The sequence below is a fragment of the Phodopus roborovskii genome, unplaced genomic scaffold (genome assembly GCF_943737965.1).
Source record: "Phodopus roborovskii unplaced genomic scaffold, PHOROB, whole genome shotgun sequence".
Classification (NCBI taxonomy): Eukaryota; Metazoa; Chordata; class Mammalia; order Rodentia; family Cricetidae; genus Phodopus; species Phodopus roborovskii.
In genome coordinates, this window is record NW_026126540.1 from 23,584,897 (window position 1) to 23,609,692 (window position 24,796).

The 24,796-nt window shown below is 38.0% G+C and overlaps 1 protein-coding gene across 29 annotated transcripts in view; it reads right to left on the reverse strand.

Moving 5' to 3' along the window:
- Window positions 1–24,796, reverse strand: part of Ubap2l (ubiquitin associated protein 2 like) — a 54,434-nt gene that overhangs the window by 18,992 nt on the left and 10,646 nt on the right. For 11 of the 29 annotated variants that reach the window (XR_007835426.1, XM_051198979.1, XM_051198973.1 and 8 more), the window contains exons 5-16: window positions 23,287–23,488; window positions 22,832–22,927; window positions 18,961–19,006; window positions 18,372–18,484; window positions 15,880–15,939; window positions 13,131–13,183; window positions 11,452–11,537; window positions 8,476–8,647; window positions 3,820–4,018; window positions 2,314–2,591; window positions 1,976–2,148; window positions 192–381 (exon numbers count right to left, since the gene is read on the reverse strand). Coding sequence is in view for 28 of the 29 variants with exons in the window: in XM_051198979.1 (XP_051054936.1) it covers window positions 192–381; window positions 1,976–2,148; window positions 2,314–2,591; window positions 3,820–4,018; window positions 8,476–8,647; window positions 11,452–11,537; window positions 13,131–13,183; window positions 15,880–15,939; window positions 18,372–18,484; window positions 18,961–19,006; window positions 22,832–22,927; window positions 23,287–23,488 (1,668 nt within the window). In the remaining variant the exon portion in view is untranslated. The remainder of the gene's footprint in view (window positions 1–191; window positions 382–1,975; window positions 2,149–2,313; window positions 2,592–3,819; window positions 4,019–8,475; window positions 8,648–11,451; window positions 11,538–13,130; window positions 13,184–15,879; window positions 15,940–18,371; window positions 18,485–18,960; window positions 19,007–22,831; window positions 22,928–23,286; window positions 23,489–24,796) is intronic. The other 18 variants (XM_051198990.1, XM_051198986.1, XM_051198989.1 and 15 more) reach the window with 3 other exon arrangements.

Here is a 24,796-nt window from a genome sequence, read left to right on the forward strand (position 1 = left end):
CTTCAGTCTCCTCCACTCTTGCTGAAAGGAACTTTTAGATTACCAATCACAGAAATGTGCTTTTGTCAGCATCTCAGTCAGCACCTCCAAGATTTTGTAGCACCATTTCCAGAAAAGTGAAATAATATTATTCAAGGGATTTTTACCCACTACTTTGCTAACCAAGGTCCAGGGAATCATTAAGCTACTACCTTAGCCTGAGTCAGGTCCTTTTGGGGTGATGAAGAGATGGAGCTGGGATACCGCCGCGTCTGTGTGGATCTCTGTTCATATAGAGGGCCCTGAGCATTATTTTGGGAGGTATAAGTTGTCGACTGAATTGGGCCACTCTGATAACCAGACTCCTGACTCTGGTTAGATGAAACTGTAGATGAAGACTCACTGTGAGAAATAAAAAGAAAAAACTTAGGAAATGGTGGAGATCTTCTATTGAAATAAAATAATTTCAATTAAGAAGAAACTAGAAAATAAGGTCTTTTGATCAACCTCATTTTAGGGAAAATGTGAGTTCTGGATCTCCTAACCACCTTATCAAAGATTACTGGTAGAATTTTTCAGAGTGGAAAAACAAACATTATTATATTTTATGTTTATCAGTATTTTGCTCACATGCATGCCCACATGCCATGTGCATCCTAGAACTGGTGTTATAGATAATTATGAACCAAATGTGGGTGTAGAAAAATTGAACCCAGGTCCTCTATATGATCAACAAATGATATTAACTACTAGACTATTTTTCCAGATCCCTTTTGGGTACTAGGTAACCATGGTTGGCTTTGAACTTACAGAGATATACTTGCCTCCTGAGTGCTGGGATTAAATGTGTACACCACCATGTAATGTCCAGTCTGTCTTTCTTTCTTGAAAGTTTCTTTTTAATTGTTTTATTCCAATAGCAGATCTTCACTATTCCCTGTACCATAGCATCTGCTCTGATCTTACATATTTCCCTTATTCCTTTTTTGAACCACAATTGTCTTCCAGACAAAATTTTTAAATAAAATCTTTACATGCATCAGTGGCAATTATGACTTAAATGATCTCATCTAGACTAAAGTCAGATATTTGTGTTTTTAAATTCCAAACATTAAGGAAAAATTGTCCTTTCAAATTCCTCTAAGATTGTGTGTAAATGGGTTTCTTTGATTACTACCAGGAGATAGAAAAGGTCCTTTTCCTTTCCTTTTATGGTTACTTTAAAGTAATGCTCCTGAGTTCGTATTTTTACTTTTCAGATAACAGTCCCATAACAAAGGCCTGTATCTTATCATTCAAAACCAACAAAGCTTGAGGAGCTACAGAGATGGCTCAGTTAGTACAGCATTAACTATGCAACAATGAAAGCCAGATCTGATATCAAGCACTGACATAAAAGCTGGGAAGGAGACATCTATAATCTCATTACACTGGGGAAGTGAAGACAGGCAATTTCTTGGAGCTTACTGGCCAGCCAATTTGGTCTAGTAAGCTCCCAGGTTCAGAGATCCTAATTTAGAAAATAGAAAGATACCTAATGTGGACATGTATACATGCACACATAAAAACAAAACAAAACAAAAACACAACTTGAGCTTGAACAGTATAGAAGTACTTAAATAGCACTTATCTAACTAAATGTTTAAAGTCATAGATCGTCTTAGTAACAATGTATTTCTAGCCGCCTTTAATCCCAGCACTCAGAGACAAGAGGCAGACAGATCTCTTGAGTTCCAGGTCTACAGAGCTAGTTCCAGGACAGGCTCCAATGCTACAGGGAAACCCTGTTTTAAAAAACCAAAAAATAAAACAAAAACAAACAACCAAAAAACAAAACCAAAAAAAAAAAACAACCCAATGTATTTCTTTAAAAACACACAGAATGCTATGATTGACTACTTTTATCCACTCAAATAGATATAGCTTCTCCAGAGGTGAAGAAATAAGCACAAAACTAAGATACTAAAACAGGTCTTCTGGGTGATGATTCCTCTACCTGGCCGTGCTGGTATACAGGCTACTAGGAGCCTGGCTTGAAGAGGCGCTCGTGGTGGGGGTGGACTCATAATCAGAAAGGACAGGCTCTGACCCAAACTGCAATGCCCCAAACTGCAGGTTTAGCCCTGAGATATCTGCTGAGCCAGGCATCTCCACAGCCAGAGCAGGAATCTATAAAGAAAGGGGAGAAGGGTGTAATTGTTTATTAAATCATTCTGTAGACTTAAAAAAAAAATTATTCCTTTCATCCTTAAATTTCTAAAATACATTCTCATAGTTTATATCCTTAAATCCTATAACTTCCCTGCCTTAAAAATCTCTGAGAAACTCAAGTACCTTAGATGTCAAGGAGGTTTTCTTCTTTTGCTGTTTCAGTTTCTGCTGAGCTGGCTGAGGGCTGGAGGACTGGTTGTCTGAAGACCCAGGAGACATCTGTGGAGCCGAGGTGGATTTGCTTGGCAGAGGAGAAGAGGGTGGGGGAGGTGCAGCTGTCGAGGTAGCCACTGCAGGTGGCTTCTCCTGAAGGAACACCTCCATCATGGTTGAAGATGGGGTGAATGCCTGGCGCTTTGTAAAAGGACTGTGCACTGTTGAATCATTTGCACTCTTTAAATCTGCAAGAAGAAAATATAACATATATTAGGCCAGAGATACTGATGAGTCCCCAAAGTAATATTACTGTCCTATACGAGAACTAGGAAAAGACCAAGTTTCAAGCAAAATGGCTCAATGCAGAAAGATTCCTGCCACTTGGCACAGACTAGAGTTATGTGGGAAGAACCTCAGTTGAGAAAATATCTCCATTAGACTGACTGTTGTCAAGTCTGTAGGTCATTTTCTTTAAAAAAAAAAAAAAAAAAAAAAAAAAGGATTTACTTATTTTATGTGTACACATGTTTTGTTTGCATGCCATGTCCGCTCTGAGACTCTGAGGCTGTAATTACCTATTGTAGTGAGCCATCATGTGGGTGCTAGAACTGAACCCAGGTAATCTGGAAAAACAGCCACTATGCTTAATTTGCTAAACCATCTCTCCAGCTCCTCTTTTCTTTTCGAGACTGGGTCTCTTGGTAGCACTGACTGTCCTAAAATTCCCAGTTTTAGGACAAGTACAAGTCCTAGCCTTGAAAAGAAAACGATCCTAGTGTCTCTATTGTCTGAATGCTTAAGAGTAAAGGCTTACATCACACCTGGCTCACATTTTCTTAATGAATGACATCAGATAACTATAAAAAAGCAGGCTAAACAAACTACGAGGAACAAGTTAGCAAGCAGTGTTCCCCTATGGTCTCCGTTTTACTTCCAATTCCCAAGTTCCTGCCTTGGCTTCCTCAGTAATAGACTATGATCAGGACATGTAAGCCAAGTAAACTCTTTCTTCCTCAGTTCATTTTTGGTCATGTCTTTATTACAGCAACAGAAGCAAATGAAGACATGTACCATGCATGACAAATACACACACCAATTATCTATCCACCCACGAACTCAAGTTGCATATAATCATATATAGTCTTTTAGGACAGAATCTCATTTCACTTCTATAAGTGACAATTATTGAATAATTTCTGTACTGAAGTACAGCCCAATAAAATCAAAAGCTGGTGAGGGGTGGAACATGCCCTTATTCCTAGCACTCAGGAGGCAGAGGCAGGCAAAGCTCGGAGTTTGAGGCCAGCCTGGTCTACCAGATCAATAAAGAAACACAGAACTAAAGCTAAATATAGCATCAAACTTTTTTTTTTAATCAAACAACTTTCCAAACCCAGAATGTATTATCCAGTCCCCCACTACTTTCTAGAAAATGAATTTATGTGTAAAAATTTAAGTCACTCATCATCTTACCATACTGCACCAGTGATGGTGATTGTGTTGTTGAGCCCATATCCCAAGAGGAGGTGGTGGTGCTTCCAGATTGAGAATGTTGAGCTGCCAGCTGAGCCAGGGCCTGTGCAGTTTTGAATTGCTCCAAGAACTGGGAGCCTGTTGTACTACCTCCTTTAGCCTCCCCAACATCACCAAATCCTTTCCCCAACATGCTCACCTGCATATCAACAAAGAGATTAGAGAAGTTTAAAGTAGTAACCTTGCTCAGCTTACACTAAGACAGACCAAAAGCCTATAGTTCAAATAAAGAATGCTAACAAGGAAAGGGGGATAGCAAATACCTACATCCCAGATACTAAAGACAAGTTTAAGACAACAACACATTAAGATACTGCCTCAAAAAAAAAAAAAAAAAAAAAAAAAAGCTACCAGACCAAGTATACTGCATTATTATGAGCACAGATTCTCGAGTCACAATACCTACATTCAAATTCTGAGTGTCTATCTTGGAAAAATTACTCCTAATCTGAAACAGTAAAAGTAGTATACATCATAAAGTTATAGGAAGGTGGAACATTTTTACCAACTATAGCATGCACAGTATACAGTAAGCACTAAAAACATGAACAGCATGACATCCTTACAATGTAAAATTTTGGTAGTTCATATATTAGTAACAAAATAAATCTAAGGACAAGCATGGTGATACATCTATGAAATTATACTATCCAAAATCTTGAGGCAGAAGAACATAGTTCATGGCAAGACCCCATCTCAAAGGATTAAAAAAACAAAACAAAACCCAGTAAATTTAAGCACTTAGGAGGTAAGAGGAAAATGAACTTGTAGCCGATGTGAAATAGATAACATAGTGGGACAATGAATGAATGAGAGTCATTAAAAATGTTACTACCACCATAAAAGTAGGGATAAATTTAATTAGATTAATATGAAGGTGACCTCAGGTGCAAGAAGACCTGGAACTGGACCCTAATGCTGCATAAACCAAGCACATGCTTGGAATACTAACACTTGCAAGCTAAGAAGCAGAAGATCATCAGAAGGTCAAGGTCCTCAGGTATGATGACACAAGCCACTTCTAATTCCAGCACTTGGGAAGCAAAGGCAAGAGACTCTGAGTTTCAGACCAGCTGGGACTATACAAAACCTATCTCAAAAACAACAAACAAAATGTCCAGGGTCAACCTCAACAAAAATACACAGTGAGTTCAGGCCAGCCTGGGCTATGATACCTTGATCAAAATAAATAGTAAGTTGACTATAAACCTGGTCAAAAGCCAGTGGTGAGGGAAATCAAAGGCACAAGAGGGAGAACTATTGCTTTACTAAATGGATGTAATAGGACTATGGAATTGTTTTCTGTATCCATGTTGTCAGTTTTAGTCAGAAATTTGTTGCAATGGGGGATGGTTAAAAAAAAAAAAAAAAAAAAAAAAAAAAGACATGAAAGCAGAAGAGGGACTAATTTAAAAAAGGAAAGGAGCCAGACAAGGGAGTGCGGGTGGTATGACGCACATCTCTGATCTCAGCACTAAGAGACTACATCAAGAAGTAGCATGGTCTACATACTGAGTTCTAACACAGCCATAGCTAAATAGAATGATCCTGTCTCAAAAAAAAAAAAAAAAAAAAAAAAAAGAGGCTGGACATGGTGGGCACATACTGTTACTCTCTGCAGGAGGCAGGGATCAGAGGCAGAAGATGGTAGTGTTGTCCAAAAAAAATGAATTAAAAAGCAAAAAAAATGTATATAGTGACCTTGCTTAAAAAACAAAAACAAACAAACAAACAAAAAACAAAACAAAACACCTCTAGTTCCAAGTAACCAAATACTACTTTTTTTCTGGTCTCAGATATCAGCATACACAGAAAATAAACAAAGGCCTATTAATTTGTTTGTTTTTTAAGACAGTGTCTCTTTGTGTAGCCTTGGCTGTCTTGGAATTCACTCTGTAGAACAAGCTGGCCTCTGCCAGAGACCCACCTGTCTCTGCTGTCTGAGTGTTGGGACTAAAGGCTAGCACCACTACCAACTACCCAGATAAGATTTATTAAAATTTAAAGAAAAGTGATCCTTTAACATTTATTCTCAATGAAAAATAACAAATCTAGCTCAGTTGCTAGAATGCTTGCCAAGCACTGTTTTTATCCTTAACACCATATAAAACAAGCTGTGTTGTAGAGACCAGAATCCACCCACTACAATGAGTCTGAGACTAGCCTGAAACACTAATAACAATACCACAGTAAATAAGGAAAAATTTAAAAGCAACAATGAAAGAAAAAAAATTAGGGTACATGTGGTGCACATGCCTCTAATTCCTTATGTCAGGAGGCAGAACTGTTTCAAGTTCAAAGTCATCTGAACTAGGGAGTGAGTTTTAGGTCAGTTAGAGCTACATAAAGAGAAGCTGTCTCAAAACAAATAACAAACACCTACTGATATCTATTACTTTACTCATTTTCCTAATATCTAACAAGATAGGACAAGCAAACACTCTCATTCCACTTAAAGGCCAAGTGGAGAGACTACACATATACTGAAAGATTTGAAAACATTTTAGGTTTTTGGAACTCTAGTCTACAAATGTATAATAAAGTAAAGAGATGAGGTAATTTTCTAGAAATATGAAATGGCTATAGTTCTGTTTAGTGAGGATTACAAAAAAATACAAACTTGTCGACAGGTTTTATTAACACCACTGACTTTCTGTTGAGGGAATAATATGAAGAAAATGTTCAACACTATAAATATTCAATAAATGATATTATCTCATTCCATAAGATAATTCAGCCAAGTTCTCCTAGCTAGACACTTACTACCCAACAATACCTCTATGCATGAAGCTGTTTTTACAGGTGACAAAGGCTTTATCTTAATGTAAACCTTGGCTACTTTTAGTAGCCTGACTACATACAATCCACAGTTCCAGAGAAGCTGGGTAACAAGGAGGACCCTAAGAGGGGCAAATGGATTGCTCCAGGAAGGGAAAGTAGATGACACCTCCTGGGTAAACTGGTGTGTGTGTGTGTGTGTGTGTGTGTGTGTGTGTGTGTGTGTATTAAGAAAAGGAGGGGTGGATGAGAACACAGGATAGGAGTGGGGGGTGCAGTCAAAGAGTAATGGAAGAAATATCTTAACAGAGAGAGCCACTATGGGATTAAGGGGAAACCTGGTGTTACAGCAACTCTCAAGAATCCACAAGGATGACCCCAGCTAACTTGCCTAGCAATGTGGAGAAGATGCCCGAGCTGCCCTACTCCTATAATGAAATTGGTAAATACCCCAACTACCATCACAGAGCCTTCATCCAGTAATTGATGGAAGCAGATACAGAGATCCACAAACAACCAAGCACCAGGCCAAACTCCAGGAATCCAGTCAAAGAGAGGTAGGAGGGAATATACAAGCAAGAGAGGTCAAGATCATGTTGGAGAAATTTACAGAGACAGTAGAACCAAATTCATGGAAACTCATGAACAATAGACTGACAGCTATGAAAACTCCACGGGACCAAACTAGACCATCTGCATATGGGAGATAGTTATGAAGCTCAGACTATCTAAGGAGCTCCTGGCAGTAGGGCCAGGATCTCTCCCTGATACTAGGCTAGCTTGTTTGAGCCCATCCCCTATGGTGGGATGCCATGCTCAGCCTTAAAGCATGGGAGAGGGGCTTAGTCCTGCCACAACTTAATGTGCCAGATTCTGTTGACTCAACATGGGAGCCCTTATCCATGGAGGAGTGGATGGGGAATGGACTGGGTGGTGGTAGGGGAATGGGGGCTAAAGGAAGTGTTGGAAGGAGAACTGAGGATAGAGTGTAAACTGAAACTTAAAAAAAAAGAATGAAAAAAATGTTATGGCGGTCCAGCAATTTCTAAAATGAAACTACACTGTTCATCCATTAACCTCAAAAATCAGAAGATACAAGTTTCTTAAGCAGTGTGATTTCAAGTAGTACAATAATCAAGATCCTTAGCCTTAACTCTTCTACAAAAAACAACATGTTAACAAGGTACTTTTCTCTTCTTCTGTCTACTCATAAGGCAAATAACTTCAAAAGTAACAATGTCTTTTATTGCAGGGGGGGAGGGCTCTTGAGATAGGGTATAGCCTGGTTGTCCTGGAACTCGGATCTGTAGAGCAAGCTGGCCTCAAGAGCTCTCTGTCTCCTAAGTGCTGGGTTTAAAGGCGTGTACCACCAACGTCCAACCTATTTCTATTTTATCAGCCCTTTTCTGTCTGTAAAACCACTTTATTTCAAGGCATCATGATGTACCTCTACCTGTGGTCCCAGCACCAGTGGAGAGAGGATGATCACCATAACCTGAAAGCATGACTGAGTTCTACTGATGAGCCTAAGGGCAGCCTGCCTACTCAGAAAGACTGTCTCAAAAATCCAAACAAACCCAGAAACTTCTGCTTGGAATATTGGAATGTTTATTCCATTTTAGGGAACAAAGTACTGTATGATCTGAGAATTGAAAATAGGCCAAGCAGCTAGGCATTGTGCTCGTGTTTATAAATCAGAAGGCAGATAGACCTTTGCCTGGCCTACACTGTGAGGACTGTATCTTAAAGTCCTGGACAACAGAATGATTATGTGTATGTGTTTGCTGAGGTTAGTATGATGGTTTATTCCCTACTTACCATACTATGATGAGAAAATGTATTCCCCGAAGCAGGCTGTGATATGGGATTCTGCTTGGAATTACTGAACACCAGAGGTTGAGCCAGGGAAGGAGCCTGAGATGGATCCAGATTAGACGAATCATTCTCCATTGAAGATGGTGTTTTTCCCAAAAGAACAGCAAGGTCAATTCTAGTTTGGGAGACAAAGAGATCTTTATGAATAATGACTAAACATTCTAACATTTCCTGCACCTAACTTGGATTATGGTAAGATCAACATGAATATTATTTTCTGATGCTACAGTTTCATAAAGTCCTAAAATGTTATATTAATCAAAATAACTGAGGTATAAGAACCACTATAGCATTTGTCAACATGAATATTTAATTTAATGACAGCATTAATTTAATGAAATAGCAAATCTTCAGGGTTTGGTATTTTTTTCCCATTTGAAACAAGGTCTCACTATGTAGCCAAGGCTTGCCTCATAATTATGACTTTCTATCCTCACTATCCCAAGTACTGAATAATAAGTATGGGCCATGATATATCCAGTTGGGGTTTTGTTGTTGACTTTGTTTTTTTGAGATAACAACTTACTATGTAGCTCCGAGTGAACTCAAACTCAGAGATCCACCTGCATTTACTTCCCAAGTACTAAAATTAAAGTTATGCACAACCAGACCTGACACTTTAAATAAATTCTAATATAGCAGTTCAACTGGGTAGAAACTCAAAAGTAATTAGTTATTATTTTAATACATAAAACTAATTTCTAAGATATATAAGATCACACAATTAGCTGGGCATGGTGGTGTAAATTTGCAATCTCCAGTACTCATAAGGCTAACACAAGAGGATTGATTACTCAAAATTCAAGGACAGCCTGGCCTAAATAGTAAAACCCCTTTCTCCTCTAAAGAAAAGACCATATGGATTTAGAATGGAGTAAGTTAAAAGTTTTTCTACAAACTTAAAATTTTACTTGTGATATAACCAAAATATGGGGTTGATGTGTAGCTCAATGGTACAATAACAGTCCAGTATCCACAAGGTCCTAAATTCACCAAGCATCTCATCAAGACAAAAAGAAAATTTCTCCAAACAGTAGTGGTGCACCTTTAATCCCAGCACTCAGGAGACAGAGAGAGCTCTGAGTTCAAAGCCAGCCTGGTCTCCAGAGTGAGTTCCAGGATAGCCAGGGCTATACAGAGAAACCCTATCTGAAAGAGAGAGAGAGAGAGAGAGAGAGAGAGAGAGAGAGAGAGAGAGAGATGGGGGAAGGAGGGAGGGAGGGAGAGAGGGAAGGAGGGAGAGAAAGGAAAGAGAAAATGTCAAGATACTACCCTAAGTTTTTGCTAAAGTAGTGACCCAGGATAGGACACAATGTAAGAATAAGTACGATGACTAGAAAACAAAAACTGAAGAACAAAACATCCAGCTTCTCCCAGTTCTACCCATGTCCAAGGTAGGAGAATGAGCCATTTTAAGTAAAATTCCAATGGCTTATTGGTTGCCCCAATAAACACACACACACACATACACACACACACACACACAGTTTCTCTCTCTCTTCCAGTGCCTTGTGTAGTACTTCTCCATTTGGCTATTTCTGAGATTATAATAAAGTAGTAATAAGTAAAACATTCTACTGAATTATGTCATTACAGTGAATTATTAAACCTGAGAAGATCATGGGAACTTCTGAATTTGTAATTGGCAGAGAGACTTAAAGACAGGATTTAAGCTTTTTTTTGTCTTTACCAACTCTGGGTAGTTACAAATTAAAACTGCTACACAATGAACTAGTATCATAGATTTGTACAATTATTAGAATAGTAAAAGAAAAAATACAGTATTCTGGTTATGGCATTCCTAACACTCTATTCCTTTTTTCTTTTCTTTTTTAATTAATTCATTTCACTTATGTGCATTTGTATTTTGTCTGCAAATATGTCTGTGCACCATATGCACACCTGGTGCCCACAGAAGCAAAAGAGGGCTTCCAGTAGCCTGGAACTAGACTTACAAGTGATTGTGAACTGAACCCAGGCTTTCAAGTGATTTTAACCAATGAGCCATCTCTCTCTCTCCAGTCCTGTTATACTTTTTTGGTGTTGTTGCTGTTTTGGAGACAGGGTTTCTCTTATGTGGTCCTAGCTGTCCTAGAAAGAACTTGCTCTGTGGAGTAGGCTGGCCTCAAACTCAGAGCTCTGCCTGCCTCTGTCTCCCAAGTACCATCAAATACAGCTCTTTACAACACTTTTGAGTCTAAAAAAAGTGTGTATATGTTCAATATAGATATGACTCTTCTCCATCATTTTTCTTCTCTCTGGGCACAAGGTCTTTCTATGTAGTCCTGGCTATCTGGAGTTTACTATGTAGATGAGGGTGGCCTTGAACTCACAGAGATCCATCTGCCTACCTCTGTCTCCCAAGTGCTGGGTTAAAGGTGTGCAACCACCATGTCCAGACATCTCAGTATTTTCAAACTATGGCTAGATGACTACATGGATGCAGAACCCATTAATGTGAAGGTTGGATTATTCTCAATTACCTGAGTAGATAAAGACTGTTATTATAAGCTACTAAACAGCACTGTAAAATTCAAAAGTGCTTACAAAAAAATTCCGTAGCTCTTCTTTCCCTGGCTTACTACAAAGCAAGTTACATACTCAATGCAGTTTATAAGACAAACTGATCTACATAATTAAAGAACTATTTTAAGTTGTGTGCTATAAAGATGGTTCAGTGGTTAAATAAGAGCAGTTGATGCTCTTCCAGAGGAGAGGACCCAAGTTCAGTTTGCTTTACCCATACCTTGCAGCTCAAAACCACTCATAGCTCCATTTACAGGGGAGACCTGATATGCCCCCTCTGGCCTCCATATGCACCCACAAACATGGCATACACAAGTATAAAATTAACTATATAACTCAATCAAAAGGAACCTATGTGTTTTACAAGGATACTCAATTTTATTACACACTTGCCTCTGACCAGCAGTGATTGTCACATTCTCCGCAGGCAGAGGCACTGAAGACACATTAGAGGCAGTAAAGATCTTGGTCTCAGAAAGCTGCAAGGAGAGGAATCAGTTACTTCTGGTGTCAGATAAGTTAAAGACAAGTAAGGTAAATACCAAGAAAAAGAGATAAACTATGCAAAAAGAAACTATCTACCCTGAAGAATCCTGAATGGGCTGATACCAAATCTGCTTAATGGTTTTATCCAAGCAAAGAATAGAATGAAAGAATGCAATAAAACATAGTAGTGTTATACCATATACACACTGAATTCACAGGAAAGATATCTGTGTGCTAGTCACATATATTGAGGAAATTCCTTTTTATCTTCTCATTACAAACCCTAACTTCTACTTCTACCCAAAGGACATTTATCTTCCACCATTTTCTCTCCATCAATGAAAGGAAATGCATGACCAAGATGAAGAAAGAAATAACATTAATTCCTGTTCAGGTCCAAGTGCTTGTTAAGTAGTATCTTTTCAGGAATTTTAGCTATATTCCACTTTTGCACTAATAGTGACTGTATTACATTTCTAAGACATCTAGGTTAGGTAATCAATTATAGGTGATAACTCTTCCTCCTAAAGAAGAGTTGAATTAGGTTTGTTTCTTGTCAATCTTGAGTTAAACTCTATTTTTTTCCAACTATAACTCTTAGTAACACCAACTAAATTTCAGAAAGTAGAACTTGTTCATATTCACAGAGCGGTTTAGCTCAGCTACAGAGGGAGGAATTTGAGGCCAGCCTGTTTTAGAGAGCAAATTCCAAGACAACCATAGCTACACCGAGAAACCTTGCCTTGAAAAAACAAAAATAAAGAAAATCATTACCCTTTGACACTAAAATTTTTAGAAACCTAAGACTGACAAAACAATTTGACAAAACTACCTTACCTACTTAAAGGAGAACAGACTTAAAATATTAAAATAATTTTATCCATAATCAGTGAAAACCACAATTCTCAACATAAGTTTCACTATGACCAGGAAAGGTAAAATTCTTTTACTTATGCAATACCACTCATCTGTGAGTTTTCCAAGTGGAATCAAGCTGGCATATAGCCAACTGGACAGTCATTTCAATTGAAGAATTAAGAATCAGGTAAATAAGTTTCATAGCCAAATGTATTTTATGCTTGAGGCTTAGGTACCATAATTGCCAGGTATCCACTGGCAATTCATTATAGGACTAAATGCCAAATAACGCAATAGCTCCATGTAGAGTTGTACAACATTAACAGCTGTTATACAATGTACTGCCTACTATCTGTCCAACTAAAAATAATGTTTTGCAGTGATGGGATTTGAATGCAAGATCTGACATATAGTAGGCAAGCATTCTATCACTTAGCTTGTTCCCAGTCCTAATTTCATTGTTGGTACCCTAACCAACCACTCTATTGGACTTACACACCTGAACTTGCCCTTTCCATAGTGTGGTTCCACAGAGTCCTGTCCATGCCCAGTCTCCTTCATATAACATATGTGAAAAGTTCTGGCTCAGAACACTATTTTGGATGTAAAAGTTTTAGGTCAGAATCTTAGCAGTGAATTTTGAAAGGTAGAAACATATCCATTTTCTATCCCTAAATGTAACTTAGGGATAGAATACATTATGTAAGGAATAGACTAGGAATACCTACATCTTCATTCCAATCTTCAGTTCCCCATTCTTCTGTTGCAGTTCTCCATGCACCTAGGAATTAAAAAAAAAAAAAAAAAAAAAGGCAAAATAAAGTTATGTATCATAAAATATGTTCAGACAACATTACCACTTTAACATTAGAATTCAGCAATCAGAAAGAATTTATTGACATCAGAAGTAAAGAAAGACTATTTACAAACACCAAAGTAAAAAGGCTTTAATAAGATTATTATTTCATAGCCACTTTCAGGTGGGTTACAGAGCTGTAATAGGAGAGGAAGAGACAGATAAAAGAATATATATAAACATACATACATACATACATACATCCAAGACCCTTTCCTACCTCCTTCCCACCAAGAGTTAACATGCCATGCAGTATCTTTAAAGACCTCAGCTTTAAATTAGTAGTCATTTAATGAGATGCTTACTACTAATTCAAACCAGAACATGCAAGCTAAGTCTATTTATTTTGAATATAAAAAAAAAACTAACCAAACAAACATAAAACAACAACAAAAATTCAAGGTAATCAGAAGAGATGACACTAGTGGTAGAGAACTATATAAAGTTGGCACATGTGTAGTGAAAGTGGAATGAGTAGGTTTGAAAGCTGAACAGAAGACAACAATAACCTATCTGCTACTAGGAATGAACAAAACCAGCATAAATCAAGTTCTTAAGTCTTACTGATTTAAATCAGTATAACTATACTGACTTGACCTGCCAAGGTCATTCACAGAAAATTACTATGTACTGTCAAGCCACTTACATATACTTAACCTGGTACCTGCTCTGTTTGTGTGTGTGCGCTCTCATGTGTGCACACACGCACTATGCATTTACGTTCACATGCAGACACAATGTTTGTGCTAGTAGGTGTTCTGATGAATATGGAAGCTAGAAGTTGATGTCAGACATCTTCCTCCATCACACTGCTTCACTGAGGCAGGGTTTCTGACTCTATCTGAAGCTCATCTCTTTGCGTAGCCCAGCTGCCAACTTGCACTGGGGATCCCATTACTTCCTCCAAGTTCTCTACATCCACCTGGCTTTTAAATGGATGCTAGGAATCCAAACTCCAGTTCCCAGTTTTCATGCTTGGACAACAAGAGCTTTATCCATTCTCTCTACAATTTCTTATCCTCACAATTTTTGTCTCACACATAAATATAATCTCAGGAAAAAAAAAATACCATGAGGACATTCTTGAAAAATAGAATTCTTAGGGGCTAGAAAGATGGCTCAGTGGTTAAGAGCATTGGCTGCTCTTCCACAGGTCCTGAGTTCAATTCCCAGCAACCCCATGGTGACTCACAACAATCTATAATGAGATTTGGTACCCCCTTCTCATCTGAAGGCATCCATGCAGACAGAATGCTGTATACATAATCTTTAAAAGAAAAAAATAATAGGATTCTTTCCTTCTACTAAAAGACTAATAAAAGAATTTATCTGTACTAGAAACTATAACTTTTCCTTTTTTTTTAAACTCTAGAACTCAAAATACATAGAGTAACTCTCGAAGCCCACCTAAATATTGATTCTATAAGAATTTACAAGCGGTTGCTGGACATGGTGGCAAATTCCATTAATCCCAGAATCCAGGCCGCATAGTGAGACCCTGTGTCTATAAAATAAAAATAAAACTAACAAATTAATGGTTGAGTATCCCTCCTCCCAGTACTTTGAAGGTATAAGGCAAGAACATCCAAACTTAGGAGTATGGAGCAAGGAAAGATGGCTGATGTCTTTCTATGCAAGCATGAGAACCTGTTCAATACCCAAAATCGAATGAAAGTTGGTTACAAGGTTGGCATTTGGCTCAATGGGAGCACGATTTGCTTAGCACACAAAAACAAAACCAAGCACAAAGACATGAGACTAATGCCAAAACAAAGAAGGTGGAAAAAGGAGAGTTACTCGAGTTTATTGGAAAGCTATTCTATCTGAATTGGGAGCTTCAGGTATAGTCAGACAAAAAAGTGGCAATAATATGAAGACACCTCAGAGCTTCTGCATATACAAATGCAGACAGACATGAACATGTGTACATACACACAATCAAGAGTTTTCAGGTCAATCTGGTCTACATAATAAATCCTGTCTCATTAAGGGGAAAAAGGCAAATAATAATCTAACAACCTCAAAAAAAAAAAAAGCCCTTAAGAATTTCAAAATATTTAATAATGAAAACATTCTTCTACAGGGTACAGGGAAATAAAAATCACAAAATTACAAACCATATCCTCTCATTCTTATGGTTATTTTCTTTCTCCTCACTGACATCTGCATCATTCTGGCTAAATAGAACCCCAAATGTGTAAGCTCTTAATATAATCCTGGAGTTAGAACTAGAAAGTTAACCTAACTTGGGTTTTTTGTCCCAAGAATTTTCTTTCTGAACTCTTGTGATTTGAATTGTGATTGGAAAGTATATGAATACTTGTGCTTGATGCTTTCCTGTACTGCAAGTTCATAGATACTGAAACCAGATAGTAAGATGCAAACGTTCAACAAAGATTAGCGTTTGCATTCCCACAGCACAAAGGTCAATCAATGTAAATATCAAATAGTTACTAAATGAATATATTTTAGGAGAGGGAAATGTGGGCACAGAAAATGAAAGGAAAAAGCAGGAAGAAAAAAAAAGCAGAAAGACAGAAAAATGACATATCCACAGATATTTCAGTTCATAAAAATCTATAAAAATATCCGGGGCAATTAGGCGCCTGGATGTATCATACCAGGAGCAGTCTCAAATTTTCGGGGATAATTTGACCCCTCAACCCCAATGAAATCAAGTCCTGAAAAAAAAAAGAAAAGAAAAGAAAAAACAACCAGTGAAATTTTGTTTGTGAATGAAAACATCTGCCCCCAATACACAATCCCCATTGTACCTGTGGATATTTTAAGGGTAGATTTGAGTTATTTCTTAAATTAAAAAAAGAAATTTAAGGTTTGCTCTATGAAAACATAAAAGAGATCATGCATAAAAGTATGTCACATCATGAAGTTCACAACAGGAGCTTACAAAGCTACCATCAATCCTTTCACACCAAGGAGATGATAGTGGCATCATCTATCATTTCATTCTAGCCATACATAATTGATTGGTGACTCCCAATTCTAAACTTTGCTCTTTTCTAATCATTACAACAATCCTTGTTTTCCAACCAGATTCTTAATATAAGACAGGTACAGATAAAGACTGGGAATTACCTCTCCCTTACTCTGGGTGCCACGCGCCCATGCACCCACGCATGCGTACACACATAGACACACACACACTCTCTCTCTCATTCTCTTTTGTTCCCAAGATTAAAAAGCTGATTATTTAAGAATACACTGTAAGTGAAAACCAGTAACGTTTTTATATTGAAATTGCTGCCACCACCTTCAAAAGCTAAAAGGAAATTAAGAACAATTCTAAAGCCTATACAACATATTAAGTTAAAACATCATTTTATAACCAAATGATAGGGAAACCTAAGTAAGATGCCCAGAATTTTTCAGTACCTCAACTTTGCCTTCACCATGGTAAATACTAAAACTTTTAAAAAGAAACTGACAGGTGCCTCTGTGACTAAGAACACTGGCCTCTTCCAGAGGACCAGGTTTCAATTTCCAGCATCCACACAGCAGTTAATAACCAACCAATCTCCAGTTCTAAGGGATCTAACACCCTTTTCTGGCCTCCACAGGCAAAAAGCATGCATACTGTATACAGATATAAATGTAAACACCCCCCCACACACATATATTCGTACATTTGCATATATGAATATTTGTATATACGAACTTGAATGGCAACATGACAAGAAGCCCAAAATTTCAGACCTTTTTTTCCTTTTCAAGACAGGGTTTCTCTGTGTAGCTCAGGCTAGCCTCAAACTCAGAGATCTATCTGTTTGCCTCTGCCTTCGGGAACTTACAGCTTGTGCTAACATTGATGGTCAGACCTCTTTATAAAGAGGGAAAACCTGGGGAGTGGATGAGGGGATCAGTGGGGGGGGGGGGCATGGGAACATAGGAGAGGGAACTGGAATTGATATGTAAAATAAGACTGTTTCTAATTAAAATAAAAAAAATTGTCTTGAGGTAAAAAATAAAATAATACTCTAAAAAAATAGTGGGAAAAACTACAAGCTCTCATGTGCCAGCTCAGACAGGAAGTTAGATGATAACACAAACACAAAAGCACTGTAGGGGTCAAGAATAGTGCTCTTGCTTAGCATGCATACTGCCCTGGTTCAAACCCCAGCACCATGAAGAAATCAAACAAAACAAAAACCAAGACACTTAATGATTCTGGGGCTACTCCCATTAAAACAGCACACTGTCTTTTACCACTGAACATACCTTGGTGTATCCCATAAGTCTAAACACATCCTTAAACATTTACATGATACCTAGATGCATGTAGAAAAGTCAGCCAAAAAATATGGTTTTTATAAAAGTCCAGTGAGTCTCTTGATAAGATACTAAGATGCATCAAAAAAAAAAAAAAAAAAAATTCCAAGCCAGACACTGTGGTACACTCAGGAGGCAGAGGCAGGCAGATCTCTGTGACTTTAAGGGCAGCCTGGTTTACTGAGAGAGTTCCAGGACAGTCCTTAATCCTGTCTTGAAAAAACAGTAAAAAAAAAAAGAAAAAAGAAAAGTAAGAAAGAACAAAATAATAACAGGGGTAGGGGTGCAAGCAACACATTTGTGACTTCATAAATAGTGATCAAGTGAACTGAGAACTGGTACACAAAATATGTCCACAAACCAATGGCTAACCAAAAGTACACATTAATCACATTAATTTAAATCTTCATTCCTATATCATCTTTTTTATCTCAGGACTCAAAAATTACTCTTCCAGTTTTTTGGGGTATTTTTAATTTTGATCATTGAGACAGGGTTTCTCTGTGCAACCCTGGCTACACTGAAACCAAAATGCTTCATGCAAAATTATTTCTAGGACTGAGTACATCCCAATGGTAGAACATTTGCCTATTATGCACAGACTGTGATTTTCAATCCACAGCACCATGCCAAAAAAAGAGATTCTTGCCAGGTGTTGCTGGTGCACACCTTTAGTTCCAGCACTCACTTTGTGAGTTCAAGACCAGCCTGGTCGACAGAGCTAGTTCCAGGACAGCCTCCAAAGCAATACAGAGAAACCCTGTCTTGAAAAACAAAACAAAACAAAAAAGATTCTTAGAATCCCAAAGACAGAAAAGTCACTCACTTGTTCCATCATCTGGTTCAAAGTGGCCAGTGTTGTTCCATGTATTGCCACTACTATTGCCATAGGTATCATCAGTATTGGCTGGCTCTGCATAATCAGCTGGGTTAAAGGTTCTGGAGGGGGAAAAAAAAAAAGATTTCAAATTTCTAACTTCATTAGCAGAATGTTAGTAAATATTAACTCAAATAAAACAATCAGAATATTGACTATTACTTCCTTCCTAACAGAGATGAGTCACTCTCCCATTCTATAATCCCACATGCTTTTCTTCTTAACACTCAATGCAAAATGGTAGCATAAGCTATACAGAAATGATTCAGATGGTAAATGCCTATATCTGAGAAATGAGCACAAACCTTATTCCTCTACAAATCAACCATGTATCATTGTGCACCATTTGGGATGCTGAGGCAAGAGGACTATGAGCATAAAGCCAACTTATGTTAGGAAGAAAGCAGAGCTCACTTCAAAAACAAGTCTAGAAATGATTGTGATCTCATTTTGGCTAAGGTTATCTATGTTGATTCTCAGGGTGAAAAAATTTTAAAACAAAAAACAAGCAAACAAACAAAAAAACAATGAAACTTACCCCATCCCTTGAGCAGAAAACCTTCCCCCTCTCCTACCAGAGCTACCTGCAGAAAAATAAACATATTTTAAATGTTGACATTGAACACTTTGACACCTTGCCAGCCCAGATACTTAGAAAATGATTACTACCAAACTTCCTTTCATTCAATACTACGGAATACACCAGTTAATCTTTAACACAGGACAATTATCACTGACAACAATTGTTTGTTTGTTGCTAACTGCTGAGTCTTGGTTTAGGGAGATAGCTCACACAAAGTGCTTGACATCCAAGCATAAGATTCTCAACCTGATGGATCCCATCCCTGGGACTCACTGGCCAATCAAACTATCAATGAGTTCCAGGCTAATGAGACCCTGTCTCAAAAAAAACAAAGGAGCCAGAAGGATTCTTAGATGGTACAGCAAGAAAAATTCCATGTGTCATTTTGATTGATAGATGCTGTTCCTTTACATAGGTTTATCAAATTGCTAATAATAATTCTGAAACCAGTGGGGCTGAATGTACAGGAGAGGAACAGTGATTGTCAAGTTAGATGCTAATTACCCACCACTTCAAGTCCTCAAGTTGTGGACTCTGTCCATTACCAATGAAGTACTGAGAATAAATATATGCCTGATGTTGCTAAATATCGGTAAAGAATCAATTCCCAAGTAAATTTGCAAATTCAAAGTAGAAAATTCACCCACATTATGAATTAAAAGTAGCTAAGATCAAGGAATAGTAAGTGAAAAACAAAAACAAAAAAACAAAAAAAAAAAAAAACAAAAAAACAAAAAAAAAAGAAAGAAAAGGGAAAAAGAGGCCAATTAAAACAAGACCATTCCACCAAAAATTACTAGAGCCGAATTTCAGAGCAAATAAATTTATGACAAAACTATGTCTTTTTACCAGTTCTGAAATTAACCTTAAACCCAAAGCTTTTTTGCTCAAAAATTCTCCAGCAGTGATGTTATTCAGGGAAAAATAGCCAGAGGAAGATGACAAGAGCATTAAAGACCTTAGAGAAGCAATTTTGAAACCCCATCTGATCTAGCCAGAGAAAATGGCTCTGTAAAGCTGTAGACTACTATTGTCCTCAGTATTCTCACTATTCTGTACAAAAGCAGTTGGTATTTTTTTGAGGGGAGGGGCAGAATCTGATAAGGAGACAGCCATGCTTATCCATGAATGTAAATTTAGTCAAATAAAATTTTTTAAGATTTAGGACTTTTTGTAAATTTTTTGGAGAAATACTGCAGACTTACCCCACTCAGTGCAGGGTATCAAACCCCAGGGCCTTGTGCATATGCTAGGCGAAACTTGCCATTAACCTATACTACCATCCTGATGAGTTTTTGACTGTTTAAATAAATATTTTTATTTATTTGATTGGTTTTCAGAAACAGAGTCTCACTATGTAGCCTTGGCTGGTCTGAATTTGCTATGTAGATCAGACTAGCTTCAAACTCAGAGATCCACCTGCCTTTGAGTGCTAAGACTAAAGGCATATGCAACCACTCCTGACTGTATATATATGCACTATATGTATGCAGGAAGAACTTGAGGAGGTCAAAGCACGCATTTGATCTCCTAGAATTGGAGATACAGATGGTTGTAAGGCACTACATGGATACTGGGAACAGAACCCACCCACGTCCTCTGCAAAAACAGAAAGCACTCTTCAATGGCTGAACCATCTTTCCAACCCCATATTTTAACTATTTACAGGAAGTATTAAGGGTTATCTCACTGATAAAAGCTGAGTGACTTTTTTTTCTTAAGAAGTTTCACTTTTCTTTTTGTTCCCTTATTTCTTTAATATGTGACATTTCTGAAATGTGTTAAGAATATAATAATTTATGATTCACAATATCATGTTTCATCATTACCAATAAAGTCAACTTTGTTCAAATAATTAGAGTGGAAAAGTTGGTAGGTTTGCTTAAGATATTACAGAAATTACTTAGTAAAATACATTAAAACTCTGAACATATCAAGGCACAAATGTTTGATTCTAACACTTGGAAAACAGAAGCAAGTAAATCTTGTCTACACAGTCAGGGGCTGTAAAGTGAGACTTAGTCTCAAAACAAACAAAAAGTAACTAAAAACTTTTTTAAAAAAAAAGTCTTAAAACCAGGGCTAGTGAGATGGTTCAATGGGTTAAAAATATTTGATGTCAATCTAATGACTTGAGTTCAGTCCTCAGGACCTAAAGGTGGAGCATTCCTCTGTCATCCACCTATGTGTCACACATATATGCACACAGAATAAATAAAATGTAATTAAGCATTTTTATATCTCTTCACTTGGGGGGGTATGATGGGCAGATGGACCTTGAGCTGGGGAATAATGCAGTGACAAACATTTACCTGGCATTCCTGACAATTGGCACAAGAAAAAAAGATCTTAAAATCATATGCATTGTAAGTCATTTTTTCAACACTATCCTAAAAAATAAATAAACGATCATTTATGAAATTTATGAAGATATTTATTATAGTGGTATTTTGGTCCAGGCAGTGGTGGTGGTGTATGCCTTAAATCCTAGCACTCGGGGGGGGGGGGGCTGGCAGATCTCTTTGAGTTCAAGTCTATAAAGTGAGTTCCAGGACAGCCAAAGCTGTTACAGAGAAACCCTACCTCAAAAGAACAGAAATAAGTAAGGAAAATAAAAAAGGTAACAGCAAAGTTACTTTTAACATTAAATGGAAATGGTTCACTGGTTAGAAGTGCTTCCTGCTATTATAGAAGACTGGGGTTTGGTTCCCAGAGTGGTTCTTAACAGTCTTAACAGTTCTCAATCTAGATCCAATGCCCTCTACTGGTTTCTGGGGTTATAACCCAAGAGCAGAGTTCTTACATAACATGTACAAGCAAAATAAACAGAAAAACAAAAGACACCTATAGGCATCTCTCAGAAACCTTGAAATGGGTAGGAGGAAGAAGTGGAGGGAAAAAGAAGAAACTTAGAATTCCTGAACTCACTGCACACACAATTTTTCTTAAGGAAAAAAGAAAAAAAGGTTAACTTCTAAGTTCAAAAATAACAACCAGGGCTAGAGAGATGGCTCAGCAGTTAAGAGCACTGGCTGCTTTTCCAGAGGTCCTGAGTTCAATTCCCAGCAACCACATGGTGACTCACAACCATCTGTAATGAAATCTGGTGCCATCTTCTAGCCTACAGGTATACAGCGGAAAAAAAAAAAAAACAATGTATACAAAATAAAGATCTTTAAAAAATAATGAAAATATAATAAGTAAATAAAAATGAATGAGCTGGGTGTTGGTGGCGTATGCCTTTAGTCCCAGAACTCAGGAGGCAGAGGGAGGCAGATCTCTGTGAGTTTGAGACCAGCCTGGTCTACAGAGCTAGTTCCAAGACAGCCTCCAAAACCACAAAGAAATCCTGTCTTGAAAAATAAATAAATAAAAATGAACTAAAGATGGGCAATGGTGGCACATGCCTTTAATCCCAGCACTCAGGAGGCCAAAGCAAGCAGATCTCTGTGAGTTTGAGGCCAGTCTGGTCTCCAAAGCTACACAGACCAAACCTTTCTCAAAAAAAAAATCAATCAATCAATCAATCAATCAATCAATCAATAAATAAACAAATAAATAAAAAAGTGTTTGGGGAACACTACCACCTGAGGTTGGATCCCCACACATGAACCAGCACACAAACTCACATGTACATGTGCTCATACACTCTGCTGAGTCTTCAAGCAAGTGCACCCCATTACCAATAAAGACCAGGGTTATCTACTTTCATTCCTATTCTGCCCAGCACAAATATACTCTAGTATATATCTGCCTGTTAACCCTACGATGGTAAATGTATTTCATGCCTATTTATCACCCTAACCCTCCCCCACCAAACTGTCACCTCTGCCTCGGCCACGGCCTCTTCTGCCTCTGTCTGTGCCTCTTCCAGAAGGTCCTCCACTCTTTGCACCATCCAATCCATTTTCCTGACCCCGAACTGGAATATAAAACATACACAGACAGTACAGGGTCAATAAAGATACATTAGTTTGATGAGTATACATTATATTGAATACAGAGTCTAGGAGACAAAACTAAGAGAACATGACCTGGTAGACTGGAACATGAAGGTTATTTAAAGAATAGTGATGAGACACAACAGAGTCCAGTCAAGTAAGTTCATAAATGACTACATGGTCATTTAACACCATATTATGACTATTGCAGGAAAGAGTACATGTAAAAGATATCAAACTTTAACAGATGGGTGACAAGAAAGCAAATAGGTGATATAACAGTTCCAGGGTCCTGCCTAGCAGGAGCCTGACACATCCCTGGAGTCTAGACATTACTGACCCACAGCTGGTTTTGATAAAGCCCCATGCATACACTCTCTTCCACGGCTGGCACCTCTCCCCCGCCTTGGTGGCCCACCACGTCGCCGACTATAGTCTCTGTCACGGTCTCGATTTTCTTTTCCTTCTTCATTAGATTCAGTTTGTCCAGCATCCTTCTGTCCTGAGACTCCTTTCTTCTTCCCAACCATCTCCCAGGAATGCTAAAGAAAGGTAGAACACTCATGACTGATCAATATGGACTACAATGAGCACACTAGAGGTGAAAGCTGGTACAATTGTTTTCTCAGGATCCAGTTTGAGAAATTTTAAGCTGGGCAGTAGTGGGCCACACCTGCATTCAGGAGGCAGACGCAGGTGGTTCTGTGAGTTCAAGGCCAGCATGGTCTAAAGCATGAGTTTCAAGACAGCTAGGGCTACACAGAGAAACCCTGTCTTGAAAGAAAAACAAAAATCTGTGTGTATATTAACTAATGGTAGCAGATGATGAAAAAGAATTATGATCGTCTTGAGACACTGTTAGGTTTTTTCTCAATGATCTCAGACTAAAATATATTCAATGCTACCAGTACTGATTCTTCATTGGTTTTATTATTGTAGCTGATTTAAATGTGGCCTAAACTCATAGTCTCCCTTTTAGATAATAGTGGAAGGTCAGATTTATAGCACTAGACTAAGGATGTAAGGTGAGATAAGATAAACAAGATATAACTTCTATAAAGAAAAATGTAAAAACTTTAAAAAAGCATGAGATAGTTACAAGGTAAGGACACTTGCCTTGAAAACCAACTCCTGACTGCTAGCCTTTGACTTCCATATGTACCTATTCACCCCTACACACATCACACACACAATAAAAAAGACCAGTAGTATTTTTAAAAACACAACATAATAATAAAACTACCCCAGGAACAAAAAGTAAATATTTTAAGCCAGGCATGGTGCATGATGGCATACACTTACAATCCCAGCACTTGCAAGAGGAGTGAGGGGAGGGGGCTGGGGGATTAAGGTTGAAGCATGAGGGTATCAAGTTTGAAGTTTACATTTTACTCCTGTAAATATATAGAGCTAGGGAGACATCAAGTAGTTAAAGTGCTTACCACACAAGTATGAGGACCTGTACATTAAAAAGCCCAACAAGGTAGCATGTACTTTTAATCCTAGTACTAGTGAGGTGGAGACAGATCCCTGAGGCTTGCCTAGTTGAACCCTGAACCCCAGGTCCCTGAGAGAACCCCTGCCTCCAAATACAAAGTAAGTGGCTGAGAAATAACACTGGAGGTTACCCTCTGGCCTCACACACTTGCACCGCCCCATCACAGATAAGAACACACACTGAAAACACAGACACACTAATACTTGTGACTAAGACTTGTGAGTCAGCCAGACATTGGTGGTGCATGACTTTAGTCCCAGCACTCAGTAAGCAGAGGCAGGTGGGGATAGAGGCCAGCCTGGTCTACAGAGCAAGTTCCAGAAGGCTCCAAAGCAAAGCAGAGAAACTCTGT